Source organism: Benincasa hispida, chromosome 2 (assembly GCF_009727055.1).
Source record: "Benincasa hispida cultivar B227 chromosome 2, ASM972705v1, whole genome shotgun sequence".
NCBI lineage: Eukaryota > Viridiplantae > Streptophyta > Magnoliopsida > Cucurbitales > Cucurbitaceae > Benincasa > Benincasa hispida.
In genome coordinates, this window is record NC_052350.1 from 13,634,257 (window position 1) to 13,661,052 (window position 26,796).

The 26,796-nt window shown below is 36.2% G+C and overlaps 2 protein-coding genes across 2 annotated transcripts; one reads left to right on the plus strand and one right to left on the minus strand.

Moving 5' to 3' along the window:
- Positions 1–906: 906 nt before the first annotated feature.
- On the plus strand, positions 907–4,035 carry LOC120071740 (carbonyl reductase [NADPH] 1-like). The gene is made up of 4 exons (XM_039024118.1): positions 907–1,304; positions 1,798–2,056; positions 2,298–2,492; positions 3,079–4,035. Exons 1-4 carry the CDS (start codon positions 1,213–1,215, stop codon positions 3,472–3,474), a joined length of 942 nt encoding a protein of 313 aa, XP_038880046.1. The 5' UTR covers positions 907–1,212; the 3' UTR covers positions 3,475–4,035.
- Positions 4,036–5,544: 1,509 nt separating this feature from the next.
- Positions 5,545–22,786, minus strand: LOC120071087 (probable beta-1,4-xylosyltransferase IRX10L). Its single transcript, XM_039023122.1, has 4 exons — positions 22,384–22,786; positions 16,028–16,416; positions 15,663–15,904; positions 5,545–6,294 (listed from the first exon to the last, which is right to left on the minus strand). Exons 1-4 carry the CDS (start codon positions 22,487–22,489, stop codon positions 5,781–5,783), a joined length of 1,251 nt encoding a protein of 416 aa, XP_038879050.1. The 5' UTR covers positions 22,490–22,786; the 3' UTR covers positions 5,545–5,780.
- Positions 22,787–26,796: the final 4,010 nt, after the last annotated feature.

Here is a 26,796-nt window from a genome sequence, read left to right on the forward strand (position 1 = left end):
AGATAATATCAAATATGAAGTATGTACATGCTATTATGAGTTATGATATCATGAACTTTGAAAATGGATAAAAGCTATAATTTATACAATGTACTAATCGTGTAAACATCCTAACTCATTTTAGCAAATAGACAGTAGTATATCAATTAAGAATCTTGAATGATATATACAAAGATACATAAAATGCATTTAAAAAGAACATATCCATCATATACCGAGAAATTAAAACTAATACTGTGGAATTGGATGAACATTTTCCTTCAAAATTTATATGGTGAAAATACAATGAACATTACTATAAAATTTACCCATTATATACTGTTGAAATAAAACTTGTTGGTTAACCAGAATAGTGGTTGGAACTCGACGACTGTGGTGGTCCAACTGGGCGATGATAGTGGTATGAATCTTGTCAAGTGTAATAAAGAACAAGAAAGTGTAAAAACAAACTCGAGAAGATCTAATCAAAAATTGTTTTGAAATGGACCAAAAATTATTCCTAAAATCATGCATTTTTACTAATACAATTAATACTTTAGGTCAAGCTATCAAATCGTAATGAAAATTGGTGTTATTAAAATAAAATTTTATTAATAAATCAGTTATACTAAACTTGAATCAGTTTACGTTTTTTATTACATATTTAGAAGTGGGTCTCATATATCCATACAATGCAGATTATAGGTAAACAACACCAATAATAATAAAATAAAATCTCTTCTTTATATTACTATTGATTTAAATTGAGTGGAATTTTATTTACATACCTATTAAAACAGTAAAAAGGTATACGCGAAGAAAAAGGAAATCTATACCGATTGAAATGCAAATTAATTTTGCATATCAAACGAGAAAAGAGGGGGGGGAAAATGGTAAAACGGTTATTATAATGTAATCATTCTTAGGCAATTAGAATCGGTTGGGCAGGTACCGAGAATCATGGGGGGTTTGACCCAAATTATGGGGAAAGCTATGGTGGTGGTTTGTGGTTTTTGTTTTCCCTGTTTTTAGATGTTAATCGTTTCACAGAAGATGGCATTCCTCGGATCCGCCTTGCTTGTAGTGAAGACCGAATAGGGAGATATAGAAGGGTCATCGTCGAAATTAACTCTCCTCCTTCTCCCGCCTCTAACCCTAACCAGCTAACGCTAGATTCCTTCTTTTCTTTTGTTTTTAATCAGAAATTTCAGAATCAGAAAGCCCCAAACGGAGATGGGCAGGAAGGAAAGAGCCAAGGAACGAAGGGAAAAGAGAATGCAAGAAATATCCCTTCTCAGGACCATTCCTTACTCCGATCACCAGAGGTCTGAATGCATTACTGACAGACCTTGTTCTTTTAGCATCTACCCTTTTTTTGAACGACGATTTATTGGAAACACATTTCAGCGCACGCATTTGGTATTTATTGGTGTTATTCTCATAGTACAAGACATCTTCATTTCGGTTCTGTAATATTTCTCTTAGTCTTTTACCTTTACCAGAAATTCCTTTTTCTGTATTGTTGCGTGCAACTGAAACCGAAGAGGTACCATAATTCTCTATCCACTCGATAACAAATCCTTCATTGCTGTCTCAAAAAAGTAAAGGGGAAAAGAAAAACTTCATTGCAACCACTTTTCTAGTATTGTTCTTGCGTTTTCTTTCTTTAGTCTCGCCTTCAGATGGCGTCATTACTAAGTGATATTGTACTTGTCTAGCTCTTCATCTGTCTCATTTGTTTTTTTCTTTTTCCTTATTAGTATTTGTTTTTTCTGGACAATAACCAACGCCCACTTTTTATGTTTCTTTGATCTACAGGTGGTGGTCTACTGAAACCATTGCCGTGGTTACGGGTGGTAATAGAGGAATTGGATTTGAGATTTCAAGACAATTTGCAATGCACGGAATGACCGTGATCTTGACTTCAAGAGATGTTTCTGTTGGCATTGAAGCAGCTAAAGTTTTACAGGAAGGTGGCCTGAATGTTGCCTTTCATCAACTGGATGTCTTGGATGCTTTATCCATCAAACAATTTGCTGATTGGCTGCTACAAAACTATGGTGGTTTGGATATTCTGGCAAGTTAATCTTACTCAGAACTTTTCTTTATATTGGCTTTTTTTAATTGGCTAGAAAGAAGAGTACTTGGATTTTGCAAAGTCTGGTCCAACTTTCACAAGCAACATGTAGAATTCTAACTAAATATTGACTTCAGACAAAGGCAACGGTCCTTGAAATCTTAAAGAAAGAATTATTGTTCATGTTGATTTAGATGACATAACTTCCAAATGCCCCATCTACGTGCAAATATGTTTGCAGATAAATAATGCTGGAGTCAATTTCAATCTTGGGTCTAGTAATTCTGTAGAGTTTGCTCAGATGGTTATTGCCACTAACTATTACGGCACCAAAAATATGATTCAAGCTATGATCCCCTTGATGAAACCTTCGTCTGCCGGTGCTCGCATTGTTAATGTCAGTTCGAGGTTGGGCAAGCTGAATGGCAGGCGAAATGTAAGTTGTTCTTGAAATCCTTGTCTTCTCTATTTCATGGGTCGAGTGGAGATGGGGAAGAAATGTTGGGGCTGATATTATAATTAGGTTTGAATAATTGTATCTTGTTTTGTGCAACTATTAAAATTCATGAGAGGAAGCACGGGCAATAGGGTATTTCAGAGAAAAGATCTTTTGAAAATGCATACAGTTCTTTTTTTTAATGAAAAATTTAAGAAATTAGAGCTCTTTGTTAACTTGTAAATGATCATGGAGAGGAATGAGCATTTTTAAAAGGAATTTCCAGATTCCTTGTGATTTTTTTTTTCAATTAAAAAAATAAAGAAAGGGGTCTTTAAGCGCTGATGGAACTGTGCTTCATAGAATTTATTCTCTCTTTTATGTGGATTGATGAGCGCCCACTGACATTTTCCATTGTGCTGTTTTTCTGTTTTTTCCTTTGCTGATATTATTTCAAGTAGGGTTTAGTTGTAGGGCTGTCTGCCCATGCATTCTCAATCGGTAGTGACTGAAATTATATATTTTCAGAATTTTGTTATTCTAATTTTGCATTTTTCCTCTCTATTATTTTGTGGTTCCATTACAGAGAGTGGAAAATGTAGCATTTAGAGAACTACTAAGCAATTTGGATACACTCACAGAAGAAGTAATTGATAGGATTGTGTCTACTTTTTTGCAACAAGTAGAGGATGGAAATTGGGAAACTGGTGGGTGGCCTCAGTTATCAACTGACTACTCTGTATCAAAACTTGCAGTTAATGCATACACCAGGTTAATGGCAAAAATATTTGCCGACCGACCCGAGGGTCATAAGATTTATGTGAACTGCTACTGCCCTGGTTGGGTGAAAACTGCTATGACAGGGTTCGCTGGGAATGTTTCAGCAGAGGAAGGGGCTGACACTGGCGTCTGGCTTGCCTTGCTTCCAGATCAGGCAGTGACGGGTAAATTTTTTGCTGAGCGACGGGAGATAAGCTTCTGAGAGAATTAGTCTGAAGATGAAAGCAGGTTTGAAGATAAATTATCCCCAGCAAGCATGAAAGAGAAAACAATCCACTAATTTTGGAGGTTGCGAAATCGTTTGTGCTTTAAGAGCTAGAAACTGTGACGCGGAAGTGACTTATAAGTTAAACAGCCTTAAATTTTGTTTATATGAAACCTTGTCAAGCACTTCCATTATCGAATCTCATCCCTCAATTGGTATGGTAATTAATATTAGCTTTCAAGCAATAATTATGTCACAAATTAAATACCTGCGTCGAGAATAAGTGGGGTTAGATCAAAGATATGCATGGATGGCTAGGAACTTCAGACCATATAGAACGAGTCTCTTAATTTCATAGAAGTGCGATCAAAATAGTTCTCTCGTTTCAAAGACCGTACATGGGATTACTTGATTGATGGCTGCATATTGAGGTCACCGCGGCCTCTTGTTTCGGACATTGATACCTTGCACAAGGTAAAAATTCTTCTAAGCAGGTACAAGTGTATAAGCGAACTCGACTTTCGACATGAAGTAGATGATAAATCTTCTTGTCCCAAACCCCTAATATTTATTTGATTTGGTTGTTTAACAGGAACTTCAGCCTTGTGTATTAGTTGTGCTTGATAGTTTAATTTGGTTTTGATCAAATTGCTCAATTAACTGGATCCGATTTATTTCGTTTGGTGGATTATATTTTGGTCAAATAGTTTGTCTGATTTCAACTTGGCATTCAATTTAAACAGTTTCAATTTAGTTCTTAAATGGTCTGAATTTCCTTAAAAAGCATCTATCGGGTTTTCTCTGGAATCTTGGGATTGTAATTTAGAAGGGTGAAAGTAATTTCTTGGAAATTCGGTTGTAAAGGACACATTTAGAATATATGAAGAGGTTGGTGAATTAATATTCTTCGGATATTGAATATCTTTTTTAGAAACTTTTGAATTTGGTGCCATTAACAAATACTTATCGACCATAGTTAGAATCTTTAAATTTTAGGGAAAAAATAAATTTTGACCTCGTTTATTCGAATAAATTGGACATGTATCATTATTTTAATAAGGGAAAATAATAGCATTTGTAGCATAGGGGTAAAACAATTGCAAATATAACACAAAAATAGGTGAAAGATTAAGTCCGATCATTTTTTCTTAGCCCACCAAATGAAAACCCAAAATCCTTCTCAGGCGCTTTTTTTCCCAGTTTTTTCGAATTGAAAGCCATTTAGTCTACTGGGAATTTTTTCCCCATTCCCTCATTTCTGGCCTAATTAGGGAATTCCCACCCAATTATGGGCAGATCCAGGAAATAAACATCTTTATATCTATTATATTTATTATTTGTCAAAGTAATAGTATTTAAGAATTAAGTGAGATCCCCAAAATAAATTAATATATTATTTGATGACATGTCAAATAATAAATGGAAGCAAGTAATATTGGAATACTAGAAAATTTTCCTATAACTGCTCTTTTTTTCCCTTTTATTAAAGACACTCTACACCTTGTTTGACTTAAAGGTTAGGAAGTTTTTAAATCCATAGAACCATAACTCATTAACATTAACTCCATGACTTATCATATTAGTTTTTGTGGGAATGTAATTAACTGATCAAAGTCATACAGTTGTTCAATATATATATATATATGGCATCAAACTCTCTTAGGAGGTGTTTAAGCCCCAACTTGAAGTTGTAGGGTGGGCTATTATAATCCACCCCATGTTTGGAGCTCCAAATATTAATAGTTGTGTTAATATCTATTTATAACCTATTCAAAATCCCTCTTTGTTACGGTGTTTGCTAATTCCTACCTACCTTCTCCCTTTTTGTTAGACTACCAAATACAAACTATTATATTTGATTGTTAATGACAATGTGCTACTACAAAAAATACAAACTATTACAATCCAAACTAGTCTGGATTGGATGTAGACTATTATAATCTACAAACTACAATAATTGCATACTATATAATAATCAACTCAACACCTCAAATGTCCAGATAGATTTCAAGTATTTGGGAGTTCACACAAGCTCGTTAATCACTCACAAAATCAATAAATTCTAGATGCATTAAGCGCGAAAGTGCTGTTATTAAATTCTAAATGCATTAAGCGCAAAAGTGCTGTTATTACAGATGATATGACAAACTTCCTTCCTAGTTTGTTCCTTAGTACCAAACATATGTAACGCTGCAAACGATGACTAGCTACTGACGTTTTGTATAAATAATTTTTTTTTTTTTTTTTTTAAAAAAAAAAAAAAAAAAAAAAAAAAAAACTTTTACTATCAGAGACCATAAATTTTACCAGGGCTTCAGGTCACCCACCGGACCTGCGGTCCAATTTAGAATCTTCTCACCGGCCGTAAGGTAGACACTCCTGTCATGAGGCAACTTACGGGCAAGTCCATTCAGGACTTGGTGAAAAGCATCTCCAGGTTGAGCAGGCTGTGGAAATAACATTGCTTGTTTCATGGAAGGATTTGCTAACAGTCTCTGCTTTCTCAATATCATTTCAAGTGGGATGGACGTTAATATTGTGTCCAAGTTAGCAACATCTTTCTCATCTAAAAACACCCCAATTTCTTCCCAAGGAATTGCATCTGCGAAGGGCAGAACAATGTCATCCGCTATGATAACAGGGATGCAACCAAATATCACAGCCTCAACCAATCTAGGGCTCCAAGGAGCCCATCCAAGCGGGCAAAGACAGAACACAGCTCGCTGCATGTCCTCATAGTATGTAGTTGGATGCTCCGTTGATATATCAAAAAGAGGATTATCCTTGAAGTTCTCCCATACTGCAGCTCTTGCACCTCTGTTACATTAGAAAATAAGTTGGGGCCAGGGTTAGTAAAAAATCATAGGAATATGACATGGAACCTGCTTCAATTTCATCTTTTCAAGCAAAATTCATATTTTTATTGACTCAATCCACGTCTCTAAAGACTCTGTTATTCATCTCCCCCCAAATGGCTACAATATAGCGCCGTGAGGAAAAAATCTCTCACTTCTACCGTAGAAAATAACAAAGAAATTAAAAGAAAGCAATAAATCTAAGAACACAAGAATTTACTTGGATAACTCCCCTATTGGATAAAAACCACATACCATAAAAAAAATCTACTATGTGAAAAAATTGCTACTATCACACAAAAATCTCCCCCTAACCCCAATTACAAAATCACTCTCTTTAAAGCTTTTGTCAACTCACACCCTTTTTTTTTTCCCACTCTCAAAGTAGAAAATGCAAGAGAGAAAATTTAATTAGCATACATAAGCTTAAAGTTTTTGCTAATTGAGGTATCTAAAAACAAAGGAGATAGGATCTTTTTATAGGGATAAAGCTCATCCCCTTCTTCAAAATTAACGATGAGGGATTCAAAACCCACAACTTGTCAAAAACCCCAACAAATTCTACCTTGGCAAGATGTTCGAAGAATCCACATCTTTTAAAAAATCCATTGTCTTCCCGACAATCAAAATTTCCAACTCAGAGAATTATAAATCGGTCCACCATAAAAGAGTGGACCATTTGGAATACCATCTTCCAAGAATTTTCTTTTTCATCACATGTCGATAAACATTGCAAGTATTTATTTTTTTTTATGAGAACCTTGCTGATATTTATGATGCAACTTCCACCTACTTGGCTCACCTAGAAGTCCTTCAGCCATCAACATAACCTCCACCACACATCTTACATAACTGCCAAGTCAATGCCTTGTGTGCAAACTTGTGGAATCGCCAACATCACGTCCTCTATCATGGTAAAGTAGTCATACCACGTGGATGATCTTCTTCAGAGGGAATCACTATCTTTCTTGATGAGAAAGACAATGTTAGCATCTAACTCGGAGCCTTTTGACAAACCTATGTTATTAGGACAATTCTTTTTCATGTGTCCAGACTATCCACATTCCCAGCAAACTCTTTTTTCTTACATTTGCTAGCAACCAGTGTGGAATTCTCTTGTGAAGTATGCACTTCACTCTTCAGTCTTTTTTCTTCTAACAGAAGTTTACTAGTAACCTCAACAAAATCTACAGTTTATTTCCTATACATTAAGATTGGTTTCATGTGTCCATCAGAAGGAGGAAGTGACCAAATGAGTTGGAGTGTCTTATCTTCATCTTTTGTCTTCACTTTTATCACCTCCAGCTCAAAAACGATACCATTGAGAATACTCAAATGATTTTAGATTTTTGTACCTTTCACTATTCACAACGTGTGAAACTGCTCTTCGATACAACCGATTTGAGATGTTTTTTGCCTGATGCATTGCTTCAAGCTTCTTTCAAAGCTATTTGGCTGTCAAAATTCCATGTACATTTACAAGAACAGTTTTAGCCAAATTTAGTCTGATTGTACTTGCAGCTCTCAAAACCATCTCCTCCCAATCTTCATCGCTCATACTAGACTTCATGTTAATTAGTATGTTGAGTAAGATTAAGTGTAAGTTCATATTATGTTTGTAGGAAAGCTTAAGAAAGATTGAGGAAGGAGGAAAATGTTCTAAATGTCAAGATGGAAAGCTCTTGGGTAGTAAAGTATGTAGACACTTAGTAGGAAATTTTGGCTAAGTGTGGAAGCTAAGAGTTGGCCTCATGCGTTGAAGATTGTTGCCAAGGGTGTGCGGCAGCCATATGCCTTCATTGAGGTTAGCTTGAGCGCAAGTTGGGAGTAGAGGCAAGGAGTAGGTGCAGCAAGTGTTGGCCGAAGATGATTCCATGCATTAAAGCATGGGCAATACGCCAACCAAGCCCATGTTGAGATTCGATGGGCATGGATGCATGCGCCGCATGGCAAGGTTGCCTAGGCATTGTGGCTGTGGGCGTGCGTTGGTTAGGCGAAGAGGTGCATGAGGTAAGGCCATGCGTTGATCTTGAGACCGGGCAATGGGTGCAAGTGGCGCTGAGGCATGCACTGGCCAAGTAGGTGTATGCGTCCAAGTGTTGTCGTGTGATGGCGAGTGTGAAGAGCCTTGTGTTGGGGATTAAGAGAAGTTTTCAGCTTAATCACTGTTGGTAATGGGCCAGCTGTCAAGATTATGGGAGTAATCCTACTTTGTGGGCTAGCTGGCATTTTAAATGAGTTGAAGCATGCAGTCCTCACTATATAAGAAAAGCCTCAGTTCATGATTTCAGTTTAGCCCATTTACTCGTGCAAAAGAAGTGATTCTACAGCCATTTGGACGGGTGATGAGTGTAATTGATGTCCCTGGGCTGCCAGAAGAAATCTCCTAAGGAATCAAGTTGAATTTGAAGAATTCCTCAAGAAGGTCAGGCTCTCGGGTGAATCTGAGCCAGAGGTGAAGATTGAAGATTTCCGGCCAGACCGTGAAGAATTTGAAGCTCAAATTTTAAGGTAAGCAAGTTAAGACATTTTTAAACAAGTTTGTAGAAGGAAATTTCCCAAGATAAAGTCTGGAAAACAAGTTATTCGAGCTCAAAGTTAAATCTGGAATTTTTGGTTTGAATAAGCAGGCAGCTGCTTAGGTTGAACAAGCAAGTAGTTCAATACGAGCAGACTATAGGCACGCGAGAAGGCAAGGTGCGTACAAGGTGTTGAGAGCGCAGGGCTACGCTGAGGGACACAAGGCACTGCACGAGTGTGAAACAAGGTTGTAAGCACAAAGGTTGCGCTATGGCCACCAGGACGCACGGTGACGCGTTGAGACGACATGCGTTGGCACATAGTGATGGCTTGTGGCCACATAGCCTAACCATTTGATCCAAGGAATTCTCTAAGTGTCGAACGCGTTGGTGAGTGATACATTGGTGGGCATGCGCTGGTTGATGTTCTAAGTTAATATTAAGCTTGTTTAAGTGTGTTAGGCTCACAAGGGAGCTAGTGACATTAGCTAAGGTTGTTTACCAACTTCACAGGATAAATGCCCATAGGGGAGACTACCAATCACAAGGAGAACGTCCAAGGCTGTGAGTGACAAAATTCAAGTGACAAAATTAGTGAACGCATGATTTATGAAAAGCTATTAATATGTGCTTATGTTGTTGGCTTTACAAATGGGATTTCCAAGCAAATTAGTTTTCTAACGCATGCTTAGCTTAAGTTTTATGAAAGCATGATTTCAGTACTTCTATTCTTATGTTCAAGTAGCATGCATTAGTAGTTTCAAGCTATATAATAAAAGATGTTTAAGCATATGATTTATGTTGCTTATGCTTTCAGAGTATGCTTTATTTCAAAGTATGAGTTTTATGATGATTACAATTAACCCAATACTGAAGAACTTTGAGAAGGTATCTAGGCCATAGTACCTAAAGTATGATGGTACTTAGTTATTACCACGTGCACGTAGGTAGTGTTGGCGTTGGTAGTGTTGAGATTACTCCACATCAACTAAAGTTTGACATTGAGGGATTGAGCAAAAGGGTTCCCTCTCAACTAAGGATTATGATGATTATGTTTTCAGAGATTCTATGTTTTCAAAAGCTTTAAGTACGAGTTTGCTTGGTTTTCAGTATTAAACATGATATGTATGTTTTTATAGTCACTCACTGGACTAGAAGCTCATTCTTTCAAATGTTTTCCTTTTCCCCAAGTGGTGGTCATCTCCCCAAAAGTTAGCTGCTTTGTTGCTCTACCACTCAAGGACTCAAGAAAGACCTAGGTATTTATTCTGTGAATGTTTGTACATGTGTGTCGTTCATGCTAGGGACTAGTAAAAAATGTTGGGACTCATTGAACTTTGTATCTGTAAGTATGATGTAAATATGTTGTGTGCTGAATCCTGATTTGTGTTAAGTTTGGTTTGAGTAACCTTAGCATGTTGTATGTTGTGTATGGTTTTCAAGGGTTCTCTAAACAGGTTAAGAATGTTAGTTAGGCAGTAAGTGCTAAAAAAGGGTTGATAACTGTTGCCGTCACATTCTTTTCTGGATTAAGAGAGTGTGACACACACAGCCAAACAAAACTTGCAAGGAAAAAAACTTAGCCTTCTTAAGGATCTTAATCCTCCAAAGTCCATTAAAGAGCGAATCTCTACTAGAAGAGTGATCCAACAACAACCTAAAATCAGATTAACAAGAGAAACCCTAGAAAGGATTAGGACTCCAAACGCGAACATCCCTTCTTCCCAACCTAAAATTGAACTCATCAAGTAAGACCAACAAAGACGCAACCTCCGTCATTTCCCTATTGGACAAAGGACGATGAAAACCAAAGGAGAAAGAAACCAAGCTCCCAAACCAAATCGAGAAAGTATAAACAGAATAATTTTTGTAAAAAGAGAGATGATATGAGCGAGAAAACACAAAGCAAAGAGGTCTATCCCCACCCCCATTGAACTTCAGAAAAGATACATATCCTTACCATCCCCCACAACACAAAGGACATGAAGGGAGGAGGGACGCAAAGAAAAATATCTTTCCACAGATTCCGGAATGTATCTTTAACCCCTTTAGACAGCCTTTTAAATGGATGGGGTCGTGCTTACTAGCAATAATCCTATGCCACAAAACTTCAGGCTCAAAGGAAAAGTGTGAAAACCATTTAGCCAATAGAGTTTTGTTGCGTAACCTTAGATTTTTAAGCTCTAGCACCCCCTTGTTCATTGATCTCATGAGAATCTCTCCCTTCATCCACCCCATCCCAGAGAAAATCTCTCATGAACTTTTCCATAATCTTACACACAAAATTAGGGGCACAAAAAAGGGAGAGATAATAAATGGGGTTGCCACTCAACACTGATTTGGCTAAAGTAAATCTACCAACTTTGGAAAAGAAGCTCTTCTTCCACGAAGCTAGTCTCATTCTAATCTTTTCAAATGGAAAATCCTAGAAAGAAATAGCCCTCAAATTCCCCCATGGGGAGACCCAAGTAAGAAGAAGGAAAGAATCCCACTTCACAACCAATAGCACCCGCCCAACTCCTCAATTTCACATGATCACAATTGATATCCAAAATTTGACACTTGTTCCTATTAATTTTAAGCCTTAACATAGTCTCAAAGAATGTTTCATGTATAAATTTAACATATATGAAAGTTAAATTTGTAATTTCTTCAATTTGAATGAATTATGTTTGATTTTTGTCAAATAATTTCATTGAGTTAAATTTGACAAATATTTCAATTTTGTATTTATATGATTTTATTTTATTTCGGAGAGAAACTAAATTGTTGGCTTATAAATGACTTGTTTTTTAATTTGTTGCATCTCATTTCAAATTGGAGAATTCCTTTTTTTCTTTTTTTTATCTTGAGTTGAGTTGAGAGCAAGTATCCAAGAATTATGCCAGATCGAAGTAGTTCAAGGTTGCAGTTCTATCGGAATTAGTCGTTGTATCATGTTGAGACAATTGTAATCTGCTTGCAGCCATGCAGAGCGAATAATTGTCTTCAAGATAACCGCTTATCAGAACTGTGTCTCGACTACCTTTTGAATCTCTATAAGCTTTTGAGGTTTTTATAAGTTTTTAATTATTTCAATTTATAAACCTTGTTATACCATCGGCCTTACTTTTGAATATTATTATTATATACAGTGTGTGTACAGCGTACTGTACCTAGTTGAGGTGTAATCAGTTTGCTAGCGTATTCAATTCTTATATATCATTTTCTCCATCAAAAACATCCACCACTTCAATGTTTTGTAATGTAATTTTGGCAAAGCATGGCATCTACCGATCCCATTTAGGCTCAATAAGATCACATTTCCAGTACAATTTTAACAGACATGTATCTACCCTCCTACTGTTTTTTGTTCAAAGAAAGAAGTTTATAAAAACAAACAAATAAACAAAACAAACAAACAGACAGACAAGCAATTGAAGGATACCTAAACATGGTGCATTAAGATAGATTTTGTTTGAGGGTTTTTATTTTTATTTATTTTTATTTATTTATTTATTTTTCTTTTAAGATAAGAATCTGTTTGAGGGTATTTTTAGAAGACTGTTCTGCAGATTAAGGAACTACTCTACTTAGGTGTATTTTTTAGGAACTGTTTATATTCTATTTTGATTAAGTTACATTTGAAAAATAAAGAATAAAAACTGAACAATTAACTAAGAAAGTATTAAATATATTTTTTTAAAAAAACAAGTCTAATTTCTTTTTAAATAATTATTTCAAATAGTAAAACTACTGAAAATATTTTCAAGTATAGTAAAATGTCACTAACTATCAATGAAAGACTGCAATAGACTACTATGGACATCTATCGACATAGATCTCTATCGTGGTCTATTACTGATAGATAGTGACATTTTGCTATATTTGTAAATAAGTTGACTCATTTTCTTTATTTGAAAACAACATGATGTAGCTTAAGAGATGAAAGGAGAAAATCTCTAATAATAAAATAAAAGTAATTATTATGAATCAAAAGTTGCTAATACAAGAAGACAATCTCTCTATTTATAGAAAATTGGAAAGCAAACTAATCCTAATTCTAATTAATCAAAGAAACTAATCCCAATTCTAATAAACCAAGGAAACTAAAATCCTTTTTCTAATCGATCATGGAAATTAATCCCAATCCTAATCAATCAAGGATTTGACCATAATACCCTAACTTATCCTAATCCTACTACATCATTCTATCCCTCCCAAAAAAAACTCATCCTCAAATTTTAAAACAAAAATGAAGATAAAAGTAAAAAAGTAAGTCACTCGAACGGACACATCTCTGAACACTAGGCACCAATAACAACCAATTTTCACGAGCCACACCAATATATCAAATATTTGATTCTTGAAAGGGAAAATTATTTCTACTAATACCATCATCAATGAAACCAAGAATTAAGTTGTAAAAATATGTAGACTCCTCAAGGAATGGAGGAAAAAGATTTTCAATTTTCTTCAAATTAGGTTGCCCATGAATATCTTTTTCTTCCACACTTAAAGAATTCACATCCTTCCCATATTTCCTCTGATATAACCTTGATCTTGGTTGTTCTTGAACAATTCTTGATAAATCTTGGACATTTTTTGCATACCATAGGTGTTGTTGATTCTCTTGTTGTCTTTCTTGGTGGTCAAGGCTAATTTCTGCTCTGCAGTGGAGGTAATTGTGATTGGTTGTGTAACTCAGTTAATTGATTTGACCAAATGAAAACATTCTTTGTAGTGGCTTCATCTTCTTCGACACCTCCGTCGTTGATTTCATCGATTAATACCTCATCATCCAGTTCGAATTGAGCAACCTCTATGTTAGTCCCATCGATTTTTTCTTCTTCCAACACAAACTCCTCTTCGATCTTTCTACCTTTCTTATTCAACTCGTCTTCAATTGATTTTTTCTTTTCTTCTACTCCGTTCATTTTTTGCGCAATTTCACAACCCACGAGTTCTTGATTGAGTGACTAAATGTGATTCTTGATGGTTTCTTGAAAAATCTTGAAGATTATAATTATATCTTTCTTGAATTTTTTCCATAAGAACCCGAATTTCATCTATTCTCTTTCGAAAGTCCTCTTGATAGATGTTTTTATTTGAATATTTCTGTTTTCTTGAAAATGTTTCGACCTCCGAATTTGTGTTGGAATGATTCGTGGGTGTTCTTTGATGTTGGTGATAATAATTTCTTTCACACTCTGAATCATTTTCTGAATCATCTAATACCCAATTCTTACGTCAATTTCTTGAGAAACTGGTTTGATTGGATCGTCAGGCTCCTTTTTGATAATGTTGTCTTGTTATTCCATTCCAAACTACATTAGAATCTTTATCGGAATCGCTAGAATCACTATAATCACATTTCAAATGTGGATAATGATAGGTTCTTCTAAATCACTTGAATCAAAATTCCAACACTGCTTTTGGGAGGAAATTTGACTTTCTTGCCTATAAAAACAACTATATTTTTTCTTCGTCTTCCTTGATCAGTAATAGTCCATTCTTACAAAATCTTGAAAAAAAAATAAATCTCAGTATCTTCTTTCTTTTCTAAAATTTAAAGGGTCCCCCTATATAGATGTGGATTGTTTAACAACGAGTACAGCTTATGAAGCTTCCTCTTGCGATCAGCATCGTCAAGAGTTTCCCGATCTTCCACCGACGGTAGTCAACGTTGGCCCAAATGGCTGCTCTGATACCAAATTGATGTAGTCTAGGATATAAAAGGAGAAAATCTCCAATAATAAAATAAAGGTATTTATTATGAATCAAAAGTTGCTAATACAAAAAGACTTCTATTTAGAGAGTTGGAAAGCAAACTAATTCTAATTCTAATTAATCAATAAAACTAATCCTAATCCTAATGAACCAAGAAAACTAATCTTAATTCTAGTCGATCATGGAAACTAATCTCAATCCTAATCAAGGATTTGACCATAATACCCTAACTTATCCTAATCCTACTACATCACAACACTTTCTCTTTCTACAAAAGTTGTGGACAAAACTTACTAAGCCAAACAAAATTTCCACATCAAATAGCTAGTTTTTGTTTCTATAAATAAAGGCAAATTGCAAACGTCACCCCTAGCGTATGGTGGTAATTACAATCACACCCTCAAATTTTCAATCGAAAAATTGGGCACCTAAACTTTAATCAGTGTTAAAATTAGACCCTCAAGCTTACAATAATTGTAAAAATTGGACCCACAAATGATAAAATTTGAACTCTTAAATTTGTACAAATATACAATTTATAAATTATGTAAGTTTGAAGGTCCAATTTGACTCAATTTTAATATTTATATAATTTTTAGGGTTGAATTTTTAAATTTGAAAGTTTAAGGGTACAATCGCAACTACCACCATACTTCAGGGGTGTTTTTGTAATTTGTCCGGTAAATATATAAAACAGCTTGCCGTGCCCTTTTAAAACTGTCTATGTCTATTGCCTATAATTTTGAAGACTATTTTGAAAGATATATTTGTTATCATGTTCTGATTTCTTCTCCGAATTCATTTCAAAATATAACACAATAAACTGTTGGTCATACTTTTCTAAAAGTAATTAACGGTCGTACATGTGCTTAATTCTAACAAAACACAGGAAAATAGCAGAACATCAATTTTATTTTCTGCTAGTGTTTGTCCTCAAAACGATATATAATAATTTACCAAACAAGAATTTTACTTCAAAAGTTTGTTTTTGATGTTATAAAAAATGAAAAATGTTTTAACATATGACTTTCCAACCGACACTTAAGCTACCTTACGTAATATCCAGCGCAGGCATTTTAAAAAGTAAGCTTATTAGGAATACCTTGCGTAATAACCACCTTCTGGATCATTTCCAACATCATAGAATAGCCCACGAAAGTAAACAAAGATGGACCTAGGAGTTTTTTCAGGAATGAGGTGGGCGTGCATTTTCTGAGGAGGAGCATAAGGAGGAATTGTAATTGATCCCTCCTTCAAGCAAACATGATTTCGTTGTCCAAAAGTCTGAACCAAGGTAGCACGTTGTAGCAAAGGAAGTATTCCTCTTTCAATTGCCTTCTCTTCCTGCAAGAGTCTAATATGTCAAGAAAACAAACGCCAAAGATAATTTAACGGGAAACAGTTATATAGCAAAGGAGATGGAAAAGAAGATAAGGAAGAAATAAAATGTGAAAATTTTTGGCTTACTTGATAGTGGAAGCAAGCTCCAAAATCGTGGGGCACGACAAAAAAGTGATCAGCCCCTTCTGTCCGGTTCCAGTAAGGCCAATTTGAAGAAATAAGTTGTATTGCACTTCTCATCATTCGAGGGGACTTAAATGGCAAAGGGAGACCATTTGGAGTAAGGTCGCAAGTTGTATAAACTGGAGTATAAAACCAATCAGCTTCTTCAGGGTTAAGGGTTCGAACAGGACTAGTTAAAAGAAAGCGATGCATAAAGATCTCAGCTGCGAACATGTGATTAAGGCATCTAGGGTCTTTCTGGAGAATTTTCTTGTTGTATTTGCTAGGAAGCTCATAGACAAACACCTTCAACCTTCCCACAGGATTATCCTCCAAAACATCGCCAGCACTGCCTACATTGGCGTAACCAAGCATAGTAACTTAAGAACTTTCATGCCAAGTAAACACGTTAAAGACTGATTAAAAGTTCTTTAGAGATCAACTCCAACACAGAAAGTAGTTGTAAATTTTAAGAATACAAATGAATGATGTTGACATCTTAAGACCTAGGCAGCTAAGACCATCACATTAAGCGTAGACAGCTCATTAGCGAGGTAACATCATGCTGTTAGTTAGTATCCTTATCAGTTATATTTGGTTGTATCTTTGTCATAGTGTTGATTATTTTCTGTTATACACACTGTAAGTCTTTAACAATTATTAGAGCTATTAGCTCCGTTTGTTAAATTCTTTTTTCTATTTTCATATGACACCTGAGAGTGTACTGCAAAGAGAAAAAGGCAACAACCCAAGGGCATGGGAAGAGATTGCCCCCTCCCAACAAACTATGTACATAAGGACTTCCAGTCAAGAAGAATCAAAGAAATGGGAAATTAGGAAAAAAATTTCTGTTGCTATGGCACCGCCAAGAGGCTAAAAGCTACACATTGCCACAAAAAAATCTACTTTAGAAAATATTTTTAAAAACAACCCCAAAGAGTCTTCATCTTCTTATTTAACCTCTAGCCGTTGAGGACTTCCACCAACCAAACATCAATTAATTAATGGAGACAAATGGACAGCTCAAAGCATTACACAAAAAGTCCCACCCCTTCTTAGCCAAACAATAGTTTCTTTTTCACAAAAATAAAACTATTTATTGAATAAATGAAAAGAGACTAATGTTCAAGGGACACAAGCTCTAAAAAGCATCGAGATGAAGAACACAACATAAGAAAATACATAGAAAGCATGCCTTATAAAGAGTAAACAAATAAAAGCTAAGATAAAGAACACCCATAGGAAATTTTGATAGTAACTTGGGCAATGCAAAGCAGGCAAGAGAGAACACAAGACTTCAAGAAGTATCTAAGAATCAAACATCGCTTCAAAACTCCAAGAGACAAAAAGATCACTCCAAAAGACAAACTACATACATATTGCAAAAGGACTGCTAAGAGGAGGATGTTAGACATCCAATAATCAAGACGTACAAGGGGCTGGAAGGGAATTTTGCAAAGCTGAGTTAGTTATTGGTCAGGTGGAGGCACGTGATGTATGTTTTGGTGAGTAGCATTTTTGGGGCTGTAGGGGTTATGTAGGGTTTATCATTTTCCTTATTTTTTCATGCTTTCATACTGGCTATGAATGGTTGATAACTTGGAAAGAACAGCTCTCTCAAATGACCGTGGAACTTATTGCTCTGTTGGTGTTTTGATAGTTGAATCTATATCGTCACATTGCGACTCTCTGGAATTATCTCGATTGTATTTGGATATTTGCTCTTGCATTTGAGAATGTTTTGTTTTGCAGGTGGCTGGTATTGGATACTTTAACATAGTGGTATCAGAGCACGTTCATCTTGGGGTGAACACAGAAAATGGCACAACAGCAAATGGAAGAATGATTGGATGCAAATGAGAAAGAGATGAGTGCACTCAAGGAAATAGTGTTGAACCTGAGTAAAAATGTGGAATTACTTACAGCGGAAGTCAGAGAGATCCATCGGGAAGCTATGAACAAGATAGCATTGCCGAAGAAGAATCGAGAGGCATCCATGGTCACAGCCAGCTCCTCACAGAGACGGAAGGTTGAAATAGGGGAGATGAGCTTAAGGAATCACTGCCAGCAGGGGAGAACGAATCCATGCCATAGGGCAAAGAAGGCAGTGACCCGAAGAAATTCAAAAGGTTGGAAATGTCGGTTTTCTTATGGGAATATGAGATGCGTGATTGTTTAAAGCAAAGAGGTGTTTTGAGATTTATGAACACACTGATGCTAAGAAAATCAAATTGTTGGTTATTAATTTTGAACACGATGTCATTGATTGGTATCATTGGGCACACAATCGAAAGAACTAAGAAATTCAAGATGTGGGAGGATTTGAAAACCAGATTGTTTGAACATTCCAGTCAATGCAAGAGGGTAGTTTTTGTTCCCGTTCTTGCAATTAAACAGTAGACGACTATGGCAGCATCGATTTGAGACTTCCTCGGCCCCACTATTGGTTCTGGCTGACAACGTGTTAAAGAATACTTTTCTGAATGGATTTTTTCCAACCATCAAAGCACAAGTCATCGGATGCGAACCGGTGGGGTTGGAAAGTATAATGAAACGGGCTCAAATCGTGGAAGACATAGAACTAGCGCTAAAGCTGGCCCCAGAATTAGAAGGACCTCAGAGTAATATGGGAGGTCCAAGAAAGTGGGTCTAATAAGCCCAAACAAAGAGGGAAGTAGCTCCAATGAAAAAGGCAACATTAAGGCCCAAGAGAATTCAATTCGTACATTTTTTATACCTGAGAAGGCCCAAGCCCACGTCAAGAGCATGTGGTCAAGCGATTGTTTGACGATGAATACAAGAGGACACGTGAAAAAGGACTTTGCTATAAGTGTGACAAGAAGTACTTCTCTCCGACCACCATTGTAAGATTCACAAGGCTAGAGAGTTGAGGGTTATGTGGGCTCGAGAAGATGATAAAGTCCTTTTGGAATACAGGGAATATGACAACATTGTTAAGGCTACCAGACTTGAGGCCAAAGACCAGGCTAAGTAATCGTCCAAATTGATCCATGGGTTCCCTTCTTTGAGAAGGATGAATGTGAAGGTAGAAATAGTGAACAAGAAAGTCTTGTTGCTCATCCATTGTGGGGCGGCCCGTAATTTTATTTCACAAAGTTTGGTTGAAGAGATGCATCTGCTCATTTCAGAAACTTCGAATTATGGCATAGTGATGGGCAATGGAGTTGTGGTGAGAGGAAAAAGGGTAATGTAAGGTAGTTTTGATTAGCCTATTGGAGATAACTATAAAGTATGATTTCCTCCCAATGGAACTCAACAACATCGAATTGATCCTGGGGATGTAGTGGCTAAGGAAACAAGGGTTCATAAGGGTGTATTGGGTCACTCTCACCATAACATTTGGGAGAGGGAAAAATAAAGTCACGTTGAAATGACCCTAAAAATGTTAGCAAGTACTTGGGTGAAGAATGATGAAAGGTATGTAGTCGAATTGAGAGAGCTATCTTGGGGGAACATATCAGTAGCGAAGGGAGTAGTGAAAGGAAGATAACGACACACAACTAAAAAAGTTTAGAGCCTTATTGGACAAATTCGACAATGTGTTCCACCTTCCAACTCGGTTACCTTTGAAATAACCACTGGACCATCAGATTCAATTGAAAGAGGGAGATAATCCAATGAATGTGCACCCACACAAATACAACCATACCTAGAAAAATGAAATCGAGTGCCTAGTCAGTGAGATGTTGGCTTCAAGGATCATCCATATTCCATCCAAACTCTTGTCCATTTTCTAGTCTAGTACTGCTGGTTAAAAAGAACAGGACATGACGTTTTTGTGTTGATTATCAAAAACTAAATAAAGCGATGATTTTGGATAAATTTCCCATACATGTTATTGAAGAGTTGTTGAACAAGTTGCAAGGGTCTTCCATGTTTTCTAAGCTCGATTTGAAATTTGGGTATCATATTAGAACGAATGAAGGGGATATTTTGAAGACAGCCTTTAAGACCCATAAGGGTCACTATGAGTTCTTGGCGATGCCATTTGGTCTTATGAACGCGTCGACAACCTTCCAATCCCTTATGAATCAAGTTTTTCACTCTATCCTACGTCACTTTATGTTAGTTTTATTTGACGATATTCTAGTTTACAACCCCGACCATTATTCACATATAAGACGTTTGGGAGTGGTGTTGAGCATTTTGTGCGATAATTCACTTTACCCAAATCGCAAGTGTGTGTTTTGCAAAGACCGAGTCTCTTACTCGGGGCATTGGGTCTCTAAACAAAGGGTGGAGGCAAATAAAGAAAAAGTACGAGCAATGCTGCAGTGGCCTATTCCTCGCACAATAAAGGAGTTAAAGGGGATTTATTGGCCTCACGAGGTATTGTCGCTGTTTCGTTAGGAATTATGGGACCTTGGCAGCCCCCCTAACTCAATTATTGTAGAAAGATGTCCTTGGGTGGACAAACGAGGCAACAATGGCTCTCAAGAAATTGAAACAAGCCATGGTCACCCTACCTGTTTTGGCCTTACCAAACTTCAAGGTTTCATTTATCATCGAAACCGATGTCTCCGCTTTTAGTATGGGAGCTTTATTAACACAAGGACAACGTCCGATTGCTTATTTTAGCCAAAGTTTATCTCCTCGGGCTCATCTGAAATCGGCTTATGAAATCGGGCTCATCTGAAATCGGGCATCATTACCTTTTGCACCAAAAGTTTATCGTGCAGACCGATCAACGTTCATAGAAGCACTTGATCGATCAACAGGACATACCTCTGAAATTTCAGAAATGGGTTACAAAACTGTTGGGTTTTGATTTTGAAATACAATATAACTCAGGGTTGGCGAACAAAGCAACTGATGCTTTGTCCCAAATTCCAGCGGCAAGGCTAAATGTCACTATAGTGCCTTCCATTATTGATGTGGATGTGATTCAATAGAAGGCCTTGAATGATCTAGAGTTGGTAAGAATTTCAACAAGCACTAGAAGCTGACCCATCGATGGTATCCAAATTCACATTGAAGTAGGATAAGTTGTTTTATAAAGGTTAATCCTCTCTTGGACTTCTTTGTTACTTCCTACGATTCTCCATACTTTCCACGCATCAATTGTTGGGGGCCATTCCGGATTTTTGCGCAAGCGTTTGACAAGCGAATTGTAGTGGAAGAGTATGAAAGGAGACGTCAAAATGTATGTGGAGCCTTGAGTGATCTTCCAAAGGAATAAGTCAGCGGCAGTATCATTCCAGCTGTTAGCAACGTCTAACCAGATTTGGGAGCACATAGCCATGCATTTTGTGAAAGGGTTGCCAAATTTGTTCGAGTATGATACGACATTTGTGATGGTTGACAGGCTGAGCAAATATGGTCACTTTATAGCTGTTAAACATCCTTTTTCAGTAAAGGTTATTGCAGGGTTGTTTATTAAAGAACTCTTCAAGCAAGACAATAATTTGAAACTATTCCCCGTCTCCAATGGCAAAGAAGACAAAACATGTTGGGAAATTTCAACCAAACTTTACTGATTGTGCACACATCTTCTAGTACCAATTTCTTCAAAACAACTATACAACAATTGAGAGAGATTCATTAATGCTCCTTCAGATCTTCAAAAATAATCTTCCTTGAAATTGCTTTAAAAAAAGAAAACAAGAAAAAAAAAAAGAACCGGCCATTAATTGCAACCTCAGATTCTCGAATAAGAATCATGTCAAGACAATGGTGATGCAGAAACTCTTCGGACTGATTTTTTCCGAATTATTTCCCAACCCTCTAGTTTTCCAGAATAAAATTTTAATCGGATCACGAGTAAATTTACTGAAAAAAACAACTAACACTTTCCTTCAATTTCACGCATTGAAGACCAATGATCTCAATTAGGGATGAAAATTTACTTGGAATTAAAGAAGTAGAACTATTGGAAGTTTCTAACAGCTTTGTAACTTTTTTCTTGTTTGTCTACTCAATTATATGGAGCCGTTTCCGACTTTACGACTCCTATTCCAACACGAATATTCAACCCAGATCAAGAACTTGTGCATAACCGTGCTAATCTTTCCTTTTAAACAAGGATCTCTAAATATCTAGCCAGACAAGGACGAGAACCCGTTAAAATATCCAGAAACCTGTAATCGGTGATAAAGCCAAGGAAATAGGGGGAATAGGCCAATCATGTCAGGAAGAAATTGTTTGACTGTATGATAACAAATTAACGAATCAAAGCTTAATACCGCAAAAACACAAGAAGAAACCACAAGAAAAGGAATCAGAACTCCAGATCAGAAAGAAAGGTAACAAATAAAGAAATAGTACAAATTTTGTAGAAGAGCGAAGTCACGAGATCCTACCTGATATTCGTTCAGTGTGTTGACTCCTTTCCCGTGCGACTGCATTAGGTGTAGTCAAGAAGGCAGCAAACAGAGGAACGAAGATAGCCCAGTTTAGACTATTCATTTCTGCAAGATACCTAATGGATAAATGTATACTAAAGAAACATGTATTGTTGAAGGGTGTATTCGTTTAAGAAGAAGATGGCTAGCAGTTGAGAAAAATTCTGAGACAAGCAGATGAGCTGGCCAAGAACGATTCTTGTGAACTGTGAAGACGGACTTGCTGAAGAAATTAGATCGCGAATTTACTTCAAAGGAACATTTGATTGGTAGACTATAGGAAGCAGCCAAATTTAGGTTCCAAATAAAACGACCAAGGAATGATTGCATTGGCGTCCGGTCCGGTGGTAAGTCTGCATCCTGTAAGCGTGATTAAATGTCAAATTAGCGTTGATAAAAGAAAAATCGTCAAAACCACGGATATTTGAATCTATTTGTTAAAATAGAGCGAATTTTTTGTGATAATTAATTTGAGGAAAAAAAGTGTAAAAACTTTGTAAGACGCAACCCAATTTATCCAAATTTCTTTAATTGCTTGTAAATACGCAATTCAATAATGAGTTTTTTTTTTCATTTGCTGTCTAACCAACTCGGAGTTTCTCTTGTGGCAACTCAAGCAACTTTTTCTTTTTGGGATTTTTTTGGGCACTTGCAAAAGGAGTAAAATAGAATACATTAATTAGGCTCATAGTCACATTATTGTTGTTTACAAAAATGACAAAAACACAAGTCAATCCACATGTAAAATGTCACGATATCCTAACTATTAATATACATTTGATATCCCTGATACATTTGATATACTATTGATATACATTTGATACACTTGATACACTTCTAATATATACTTGATAATGATGTGCTTAACCGATATACTTAATATACTTGTCAATTGAGCATTTGTTTATACTGCTGGTAAACTTGATACACTTGACTGATATTATTGAAAATGATGTACTTGACTGATAAACTACTAATAAATTTGTCGATCATTCACTCATTTATATTATTGATAAACTTAATACACATGATTGATATACTACTGATAAACTTAATAATGATGCACTCTTTGATAATATTGATACACTTGACTGATATACTTTACTAATATACTGTCAATATATTTGATCGATATACTTTACTCCTATACTGTTCATATACTTGATAATAATACATTTGTTTGTATCATTGATATCCTTTATCTAATGCATTATTTTATACAATTGATAAACTTGATATAGAATATATAAAATTTAGATTTAAAAAAATAAATGAAACACTCAACTTTCTTCTTCTTCGTAGGAACAATCTTCTCCATACCATTCGTTGCTGCCCAACGTTCCACCTCCTTGCCAGCTTTCTCTGTCAATCGCCACAACCTCATTGCACATTCGATCGTCGATCACTGCCAGGTAAATCACTGCCAGTGAGATCTTCCCATCGGTTTCTCTCTCTATTCTCCTTTTTATCTCATCAGTTTCCATCCGTCATCGCTCAACGTTTTGCCTCTTACTATCTTCCTCCGTCGACCACCACAACCTTGTTGCATGTCTAGTCGCCACATGAATCGTCACCAGTGAGATCTTCTCATCAATTTCTCTCTCCATTTTTCTCTATGTCCTTCTTTCTCTCTCATTTGTTTCTCTCTTTCTATCCTTTTCTTTCTCTCTTTCTTTGTTTTAGTCGAATGAATGAACAAGAGCATGATTTTGTTAAAAGGACAAAATTTGAATTCATAATAAATTAAAAATCAAATTTGAGAATTTTTTTTATATCTACAAATTTTCATACCTCAAAGACATGCTTGCAACTATACATTCAAAATTTACCACCCATTGAAGTTTCCATTTATTTTTTAAAATTTTATATTTTTCTGTTTGGTTGGCGTTTGTTTTTGTATTTGTTTTTTTGGTATTTTTTGGTGTTTGACTTCCAACTATGAAGTCTCTCTTTTTAATAATCCAATATCTTTTTCTTAAAAAAAAAATCACCTTATTTTTCAAATAGTTTCAAGATATGTTGTGATTTTGCCCAATTTTTCTTTTATCACCACTAATTTGGCGTTTAATCCCCATAAGTGGATACGACATCTGACCCATAAAAATAAAATAAATTGAGTTCCATCATCTATGAAAATGCCAACTTTAGCATAGTAATGAGTATACGTAAGACCTAGCAATTAGTACATGCAAGAGGTAAAGAATTCAGACCTCTAGGCAAACAATTAATTCATACCCTTATTTGTATTAAATTTATAAAAAAATATATAAAAGAATTTACAGATATAGCATAATTTACATCCAATTTATATAAAACATCGAAAATAGCCAATAGAAGTCTATCACTAATATTATATTACAATAGATTGTATCAATGATACAAGGTATCTCTAATAGACTCTATCAGTGATTAGAGTCTATGACTAAAGTTGTTCATTTTCTCTACATGAACCCACTCCTAATGGGATGGGGAATGGAGGAGGGAGTGGGGGAAAATTTCCGTAAGCTAAATAGAGACGGAATGAATTTGTAAACCCTGTGCCTTGATTTCCCTTCTTAAGTATATTGATTAGTATGTTAAGTATGTTTAACTTGTGGTAGTACTATGATTGTAGGGAAAAAGAAAATATTCTAAGTGTTGGAGCATAAGGCTCTCGGGTAAGAGTTTGTTTGTGTGCCTAGTAGGAAGAAGGAAATTTGCCTAGGAAGAAGGAAATTTGCCTAGGAAGAAGGAAATTTGCCTAAGTATTGAACCATGCGTTATTGCCATGATGCGTCGAAGGACCAGGGCATGGTTGGCGCAGCACATTGCATGGGAGGAACTGATCCTTCACTTCCTTTTTGAGCTTTCGATTGACGGCAGCCACATGCATCCAAGGAAGGGAGGACAGGCGCAAGACATACATTGAAGAAGGGCGATGCCTAGGCATGGGATGGCAAGTTATGGGCGAAAGTGATGTCTATGTGGCGAGCATTGGCCTATATGTTAGCTTGAGTATGCGCTAGAGTAAGGCATTGAGGTTAGGAGATGATAGTGATGAAGGAACTCTTTTGACAAAAAACATTTGAGCAGAAGCGGATCCTCCAAATCCTATTTCGATTGAAACAAACATTTACAGTAAACAGAATAGATTATGCATCAAAACATAAATTACAACATGCTTTTGATAAGAAACAAGGGTTTAGAGATTATATCTTTGAAGAACTCTTATTCAAGTAAATCCTTGTACTGTCACAAATACCACAAATAGTCACGAACTCTCCTCTTGCAAACAGCAACCAAAGGGAGAGGACACTACCACTCAGTTACCTTGATATTCTCGGTGTGAGAACCCAGGAGTGGTGGGCTCTGGCTATTTTGGTTAGGAGGAAGTTTTGGAGTTGGGGGAGGAAGACGATTGAGGAAGACAATCTCCATCGCATAGAGTTTCGTTGGATCATGTAGGTGTCAAGTCTATCGCATAGACTTCCTAAGTTGATCATATAGTCTCTCAATCGTGTAACTCTTGTCTACTGGAATAATAAAATCATATTTTGTTTTATTCCATTTTGCCATAAAAACTTATTAACTTCCCACTAAGGTGGTTAGAGAGATAAAAAGGATAATTATCAAATAATTAATAATTAAAAAAAATATGATAACCAACTTATCATATTATATTTATAACCTATAGTTTTAATATTGCATCATATACAATATAAATTATAGTTCTTTTTCTCTATTTTATGGCATTTAATATAAATCATATTTATATTAAATTTAACAACTATGAATCTTATTCATAGAAAATATATTTGAATCATATTCAAATATTTGTTCCTCCAATCAAACCATAATGTATCAAATACATTATGTCAATTATTAGCAGTGTGCCAGACGGTTTTGTGAACGGAGCTCATTTGGTGCCCCAAACGGCCCTGCGGGCTGCCCAAGGGGCCTTTTTGTGCGTGAACCTTCCAGAAAGAAAAAACGCGAAAACGGACCCAGGGGATAAGAACTATGAAAAAAATTCGTATGTTAGATGTTCTGGGAACAAAGCTCGTTTGGTGCCCGAAACGGCCCTCGGGGCCTCGGGGCCCACTTTTTGTGCCCGAACCTTCCGACACGAAAATGCACAAAAATGGACCCAGGGGTTAAGAACTATGAAAAAAAGTAGTGTGCCAAACAGTTTTGCGAACGGAGCTCGTTTGGTGCCCCAAACGGCCCCTGAGGCCTCGTGGGCTACCCCGGGGGTGGTTTTTTATGCGCAAACCTTCCAGAGCGAAAAAGTGCGAAAACGGACCCAAGGGTTAAGAATGATGAAAAAAAGGTGTGTGTCAGACGATTTTGTGAATGAAGCTCGTTTGGTACACCAAACGGCCCCCGGGGCCT